This window comes from Neofelis nebulosa, chromosome 16 (assembly GCF_028018385.1).
Source record: "Neofelis nebulosa isolate mNeoNeb1 chromosome 16, mNeoNeb1.pri, whole genome shotgun sequence".
Lineage (NCBI taxonomy): Eukaryota > Metazoa > Chordata > Mammalia > Carnivora > Felidae > Neofelis > Neofelis nebulosa.
The window spans coordinates 33521781-33528690 of NC_080797.1; the positions used below are offsets into that span (position 1 = coordinate 33521781).

The 6910-nt window shown below is 53.3% G+C and overlaps 1 protein-coding gene across 2 annotated transcripts; it reads right to left on the bottom strand.

The window, feature by feature from the left end:
* Positions 1-192: 192 nt before the first annotated feature.
* G6PC3 (glucose-6-phosphatase catalytic subunit 3) lies at positions 193-4591 on the bottom strand. 2 transcript variants are annotated; one of them, XM_058704886.1, is made up of 6 exons: positions 4202-4585; positions 2205-2311; positions 1734-1824; positions 1417-1535; positions 1093-1234; positions 193-862 (listed from the first exon to the last, which is right to left on the bottom strand). In XM_058704886.1, exons 1-6 carry the CDS (start codon positions 4417-4419, stop codon positions 499-501), a joined length of 1041 nt encoding a protein of 346 aa, XP_058560869.1. In that variant the 5' UTR covers positions 4420-4585; the 3' UTR covers positions 193-498. The 2 variants fall into 2 exon arrangements, with proteins under 2 accessions (XP_058560869.1, XP_058560870.1); XM_058704887.1 differs by lacking the exon at positions 1417-1535 and having other exon boundaries at positions 699-862; positions 4202-4591.
* Positions 4592-6910: the final 2319 nt, after the last annotated feature.

Here is a 6910-nt window from a genome sequence, read left to right on the forward strand (position 1 = left end):
ATGTAGCCATAGCATCTCATGGGACCTCTCTTGTGGCCTAGCCGATGATGCTGGGCCCAGGCTGAGGGTCTCTGGAAACAAGCGTTGTGGGGGGAGGGGGAGTGTACAACAGGTGGCCTGGCAAGGGTCTCACTTGCACACACACAGGCAAGTTCAACGGAAATGTGCGCATAGGCAAAAAAGAAATCCAGATGTATTCAAGGGCTTTTATTGGGGCCTCTGTGAACCCCTCACAGTGTTACAGGACCCCACTGGTCTTGATGTTGCCTTAGCTCTCCGGGGACTCAGGGGAAGGCAAAAGGACCAGCATTTTTGGGAGAAAGAAGGCCCTTTGGGGTGAAGACCAGATGCTGGAGAAGTGGGAGACTGAGGATGACCAGGGCCTGTGGGAGCTGGAAGGGGATGGGGCTGCCTCCTGGAGTGGGGAGGGAGGTCACAGATCACGGAGTGTTGGCTTTGGGGGGGGGCGGGGCAAGTGGCAATAGGAGGCACTTGAAGTCAGGAAGAGCGGATGGGTGGTATTTCCTGGGCACTGAACGTGTGCACCACCCAGGGCACAAGGGCCAGGACGAGGCATGGCCAGAGGGTGTACTTGAGGAAATTGAAGATATAGAAAAGGCTGATCTGAGGTGGGTAGCCCAGCCAGTCCAGGGGGCCCAGCAGCCCCACGGCCAGCACAAGACAGACTATCTTCTGGCCATGTCCCAGGTATGCTCGCCGTACCTGGGCATAGCAGGGAGAGTGCAGGGCAATGCCCAGACCCAGGGCGGCCCCTGAGTCACGGCTCAGGGAGGCAAAGGGCCGGCTATCCAAGTGCACCCACTCAGGCCGCTCACACCACTTGGAGGCCAGACTGATGGACCTGTGGGGAGGAGGGGGTCTTTGCAGGAGAGACCTCCCCCCTCTGGAACCTAGAGGGCCAATGGCTCTCAGCCCCTTTGGAGTCTACCCCCATGTGCTGTGACCCCAGGAGAGTCTGTGTGAACAGGTCACATGTTCCTTTTTGGCTACAACAAACCAGGGACCCACCGGGCTGGGTACGGGTGAGGCAAAACGGGCTCCGGCCTGCCCAAACTTCAAAGCAGGACTTACCAAGAAAGATCCAGGCCCAGTGTAAAAAGGGTCCAATAGATGAGGCTGGCACCCAGCAAGAGGGCCAGTGAGGTCAATCCATAGAAGCTTAGCTCCCGCTCCATGGGTACCCGGGGGGCCATCAGCCAGCCCAGCACAGCACCTAGGGAAGTAAGGTGACAGCAGCTTCAGGGAGTTTGGGGGATATGAGCCCCCTGAGCTGAAGGGCAGCTTGGCAGAATAGACAGGTATAAAAGGGCCTTGGGGTCAGCTATACGATGGGAGGACCCGTATAGGATCCTCCATGGCACCCCGTAGGCCCACCATGTTGCCCCAGTTGCTCACCAGTTATTAGGCCAGCCAGCACCTGGTGGGGGAAATGTGCTAAGAGGAAGACCCGGGACAGGCCGACCGCCAGTAGGAAGGTGCAGTAAGCCAGACTAGGTATCACCCTCACCCAGCGGCTACAAAGAAGAAAAGCAAACGGTTCAGGGGGTGTCCACACACAGCTTGGCTTCCCTCAGCACCCAAGCACTTCATGGTTTGACCAAATGCCCCCAGGGTCCCCAGAACTCCAGCTCCCAGGCTGCCCTGCTGCTGCGTTCTTTGGGTCCAGGGCACCATCACCGCTGTCCTCATTGGTAGGCAATGTCAACGTGTACCTGTGGGCCCGAGTGGCCATCTGGGAAGAGATGGCCGTCATTATGGGCCAGAGCGCTGCTCCCGTGATCATGCAATGTCCAGAAGGGCTGCCTGCCAGAGGATCCAGAAGATTGAGGTGAGAGGATGAGAGTGGAACCCAGGAGCCCCTGGCAATAGCTGAACCCCGTTGCCCACCCCCTGCATTGGTCCATGGCTCTCTCTGCCCTGAAGCCTTCTTCACCCCTGCCTGAGGCCACCGTTCTCAGGCTTCTGCTTTGTCTCTCAGATCTACTGTAAACAAGGTGGGCAGCTGGCACTCTAGCCTGGGTGCCCTCCTCTGGAATTCAAATCAGTCTTCCTGGGGTTTCTTAGCTCTCTGGGTCAGTAACTGAGAGGCTGGGCCTCTGGTTAGGCCACCCTGGCTGAAAAGTACCCTGAAACACTCACTGAACCCTAACCACACTGGGACAGGGAGATTTGGGGCTTCCCACCTGGACCAGTTTCACAAGAAGCAGGGAACTGGTGGACCTGGGCTGGGGCCTGGCTGTAGTAGCCAGACTCATGGACCCACCAAAAGGGCCTGTCTCCAAACAGAAGCCTAGAAGAGAACAGACAGAAGATGACATTATATGCGCACGCAGCCAGGGGAACAGGCGGGAGCAGAAGGATCCCCGGGAGTACTCTGGAGGGCCTGCAGGGTGGAGTCGGAAAGGGAGTCCAAGTCTGTGCATTACCTTGCCATGAGTTTTCACCTTGGAACAGAAGAACACATGCTATTTTTAAAGAAGTGATAAGGAGGAAAGAGATCGTGTGTGCGTGTGTGTGTGTGTGTGTATGCACATGCACGCTCTGAAATGCTCTGAAATGCTCACTAGTCCCGCTCTTACTCCTCCCACTGCAGGGCCAGCTCTGCTCTTCCCATTCCTAGAGAGCCCAGGACTTGACTTTCTGTTGCTCCCAGACTCCCCACTGACCCTCCTGAATCTTCCTCTCTCCAGTTCCCAAACTCCAGTCTGAATTACCTAACATGTGAACTCCTTGGGTGAGACTCTCTTGTTTGAGAACGGAAGTGGGAAATGGACAGAGGAGGCTGAGAAAGAATAAAGAGGACAAAAAGCTCAAAGTCCCCTGGCTGGTGACTTCACTGGACCCTGGGAAACCACATCCTGAAGAGGCGAGGCTGCTGTGGCCAGAAAGAGGAAAGGCAGGAGAGCAGAAAGATGCTGCTGGGGAGGGAGACAAAAGGCACCTGCCTCTCCTCACCACTAGGTTCGCACGCCAGGTGCTCAAAACACACTTAGGAAATGAATAGGAGCTTTGTCACTTATTGGGGGTGGGGTGGGGGGGGTGGGCATTGAGAATGTCTACCCAAGGGAGTGGTCTGTCCTGTCAGGAACAGTAGAGGGGGAGGCTTATACGGACTCTGAGCGGGGAGAGAGCACAAAGCAAAGGGCAGTTAGGCAAGAAGGAAATGAGCAGACAGCTGTTTTTCCATTTTCAGGAGGAATGAAGCCTTTGCAGGGAAGAGTGGGAGGGAAGGTAATTCCTATTTTGTTTTTCAGCAAAGTCATTCCAGCCCATTCAAGTGTCTCCTATGAACTCCCTTCCCTCCCCCAGGCGGCAGAGGTTGAGGTGAGGGGAGGCACAGCTCCCCGCTGCACCCGAGAGAGACCAGGTGGCACAAAGAGATAAGGCCTGGGGGCCCCACCCACTTGCCTGGGATTCCTGGCTTCTAAGTCTGTGTGAAGTCTACCAGTGAATGAAGGAGAGAAGGAAGAAAAGTGTTCCCTGGAAGGCAGTGCTTTTCAAGTCTTACTATGCACTGCAATCACCTGAGGTCCCTGTTAAAATGCAGATTCTGATTCAGAAGCTCTGGCCCGGGGCCTGAGATCTTGCATTTCTAGCAAGTTTTCAAAGTGCTTCCTATGCTGCTGGTCATGGTCTGGGGAAACATACCTTAAATTTTGAGCCCTCTGTCCTTAGCTGCTAGTGTAAAGCCTGGCACAAAGCATGCTTCTTAACAACTATGTCAAATGAATGAATAGATGAATGAAAGAGTGAGCTGACAAGCAGGACCTTTTGCTACTTAAGTCACCACAGATGCTTCTTAAAATACAGATTCCCAACCCCTTCCCTTAAATTTCTAAGTCAGTATGTCTGCGGTGGGATGAGGTATTTGCGTTTTAAATATTGCATTGCACCCCTTAGGTGATTTCTCCCATCAGGCCTGTTTGAGAAACACTGGTCTCATGAGTAAGATGGGGACTCTTAGGTCTGAGTCCAAAATGCATGAAGATGCTCAAAGGAAAAAGTCAGGGACCCGGGGGTAGGGGTGAAGAGATCTTAAGGCCATGGGTTCAGTGGGGCGGGGTGGTGGGGGAGGTCCGAGCCTTTGAGGCACCTGCTGAGGGAGATCAGGGCTTGCCCAGGACTCAGGGCCGTTGGGGGTGGGGGGCCAGGACGCCGACCGAGGGCTTCGGTGTCTCACCACTTGAAGACGAGGTTGAGCCACTCGGTGATGAGGCTGATCCAGAGCACTGCGATGCCCACGCGGCGGGAGGCGTAGTAGGCCGCGGGGAAGTAGAACAGAAAGAGGCTCTTGGGATCGCCCAGAAAGGTGACCCAGAGCCACACGTTTTCCAGCCAAGGCAGCTGGTTCTGCAGCGCCTCGGCCATTGCGATGCCCGCGCCCAGCGTGGACTCCATGGCGACCGAGGGACCGGCCGGGCGGGGGTTTGCTCTATGGTGGAAGCCGAGGAGTGTCGGAGACGCCTCGGAGACGCCTCGGAGACGAGGATGCTGCTCTCCCCGCTGCCGTCCAAAAGCCCACCTTTCGGAGCCCTAGGCCCCGCCCCCTGCCAGCGACCGGCACAAGCCCCGCCCCTCCCCCGTTCCCCCCCCCCCCCGCCCTCCCCCGGTAGTCCCTGACTCGCGCGAGCCCGGCCTCTAGCCGGTACCGTTTCCTCTAGTGTTCCACCCGAGTCTTCCTTTCTACTGGGCAGCGCAGGGGACAAATCTTTGCGAAGGCGTTTCCGCAAAGCCCCACGTGGCTGCTGTTGCCGGCACGTGGGCATTGGGCGCAGAGTCGGCTCCCGCTGCTGTTCCGGGTCAAGGGAAGGACTAACCTGCGGGTGGGCGACGTGCCCAGGGTTCTTGCTTTGCTGCTGCGAAGATGGATGTATAATCTCCAAGGTCAGGATTCCTTCCAGACCAGACCTCTTTTCTCCAGTATCACTGCCCTCCAAAGATATTCTGAGATTTCTTGGAGAGAGCGCTACGGAGACTCCTCCGAGGAGCCAGGCATCTCCGGTCGGCGCTGAAGCGGGGCTCTACATTTTCAGACACCGCTAATCGGCCCTTGCCTTTCTCCCCCAGCCCAAGAATCTCCCGCCCGAATTCGTCCGCTATTGATTTGGAAGCTGACAGATAAGCCTCTTGATTCTGAGGCGTCTAACCTAAACGCTTGCGAATTCTTACACATAGCAAGCAGTCCAAGTCTCACTTCCACTTCTAAGCTTGCCTTACCTCCCTCCTTGCCTTCCAAAATCCCGCTGGGCAGGTAAACCATGAGGTAGTAGCTGGGTTGGCATGGGAAGAGGAAGGGCACACACCCACGGCAAAATCTGGAATAATCCTCTCTAGGACCACACACGAAATAGAATCCTCACCTATTCTAGGTGAGGTCCTGCCTAGAGGCAGAGTTGGGGTGGGAGGAGACTGTTGAGTGGCTCCCCAGTTCCTTCCCACCTCGAGCAACTTTGTTCTTGGAGAGTTTTCTGCTGGGTGAATGAAAATGAGAATGCAAATATGGTTCTTCTTGGGGGAGAAATTAATTTCACTAATTAAAAAGGTGTGGGGAATGGAAGCTGGATATAAACGTCACTTCACTCCCTTGCTGTTTTTCATGTGCCCCAAGGAGAAAGCCTACATTTTCTAGGTCTTTGAAAGTTTGCTCAGGTTCTAGCCAGACAACCTTTACCAGCCTACCCCCACCACTCCATTTCATAATATTTCTGAGCTACTTTATGTTCCTTGAAATCCACAGGCTCTGTCTCCTTTTAGAGATCTTGAGTGTCCTTCAGGTCTCAGATTTTTTCACTTTCTCCAGGAAGCTTTTCCTAACAGTACCTGGCAGTCATATATATGAAAACTATAATCACAATGCCATATAAAATGTGGAGCGGCAGTTACATGTGACTTGTGGGGGTCAGAGTTGAAAGTTCTCTGAAATACCACAACTAAAAGGCATCAGTATATTTATTCCTATTAAATGATTGGACTAATATATGCCCAACATCAGGAAGTTGATGTCTCTTGAAGGGCAAGGAAACACTTTTGAACTGTGTTCAAGTAGTGCCAGGGCTGGTCTTTGCCTCCACCTAGAGAAAGTTCAACCTATTGTTACTCATACATGAGGCTCCAGAATTTCTATGGGGGTGGTGGGGGTGGGAAGTGGGCAGGTAGGTGGGTTAGGGATGGAAACTGGTGATGACAGGGCTGGGAAATACACCTTACGTGTTAAAACTGTCATAGATCAGAATGGACACTAGTAGGGGGAGGGGCAAAACTCCTGCCCAAGGCCATCTTTGTAATTCCTGCCCTTTGCCTGGCTTTCTAGAGAGGGCAAGAAGGGAGATGGGGAAGCATCTTGAGTTCCAAGGGTGATGGGTGATCATGGAGGATCATTTATTAAAGACCTACTACATGCCATTCATTTGTACACATTATCTCACTTAACCTAACTACTCTAGAAGGTATTATCTAATACAGTAGAGCATCAAACAGAACCATCTTGGGGAACAGGTAGACCGAATTCTTTTTGGTTGTGCGACCCTGGCCAAGTTTAGTCTAAGACTTCAGTTTCTTCATCTGTAAAAGGAAGATGTTGATTCCTACCTCAAAAGATCGTTGGATCATCAGTAAGTGATAATACAGAAGAAATAAAGATACGGGGTCAGGTTTAGTAATTTTCTCAAGGTCATAGAATTTAATAAGTGGCAGACCTGGGATCCCAATCCCAGTTTAGCTAATCCTATAGCCAGTGTTCTTTCCACTGCCACTTTGTAACTGGGTATAATCATTCTGAGCAAATTTCCTTAAGTCCCCCGGGTCCGGGATTCCTCATATGTAAAATACAGAGTTAATTCATTAAACTCTTGTGTCAACGTGGGCACATAATGGAGACTGCAGCTCCCTC

Bases quoted from the DNA above. Each gene is read 5' to 3' on its own strand.
- G6PC3 (XM_058704886.1), bottom strand. From the start codon at position 4,419: ATGGAGTCCACGCTGGGCGCGGGCATCGCAATGGCCGAGGCGCTGCAG. The intron at 1,825-2,204 runs GTGGGAAGCCCC...ATCCTCTGGCAG, and splicing joins TTCTTGTGAAACTGGTCCAG to GCAGCCCTTCTGGACATTGC. The intron at 1,235-1,416 runs GTGAGCAACTGG...TTACTTCCCTAG, and splicing joins GCTGGCTGGCCTAATAACTG to GTGCTGTGCTGGGCTGGCTG.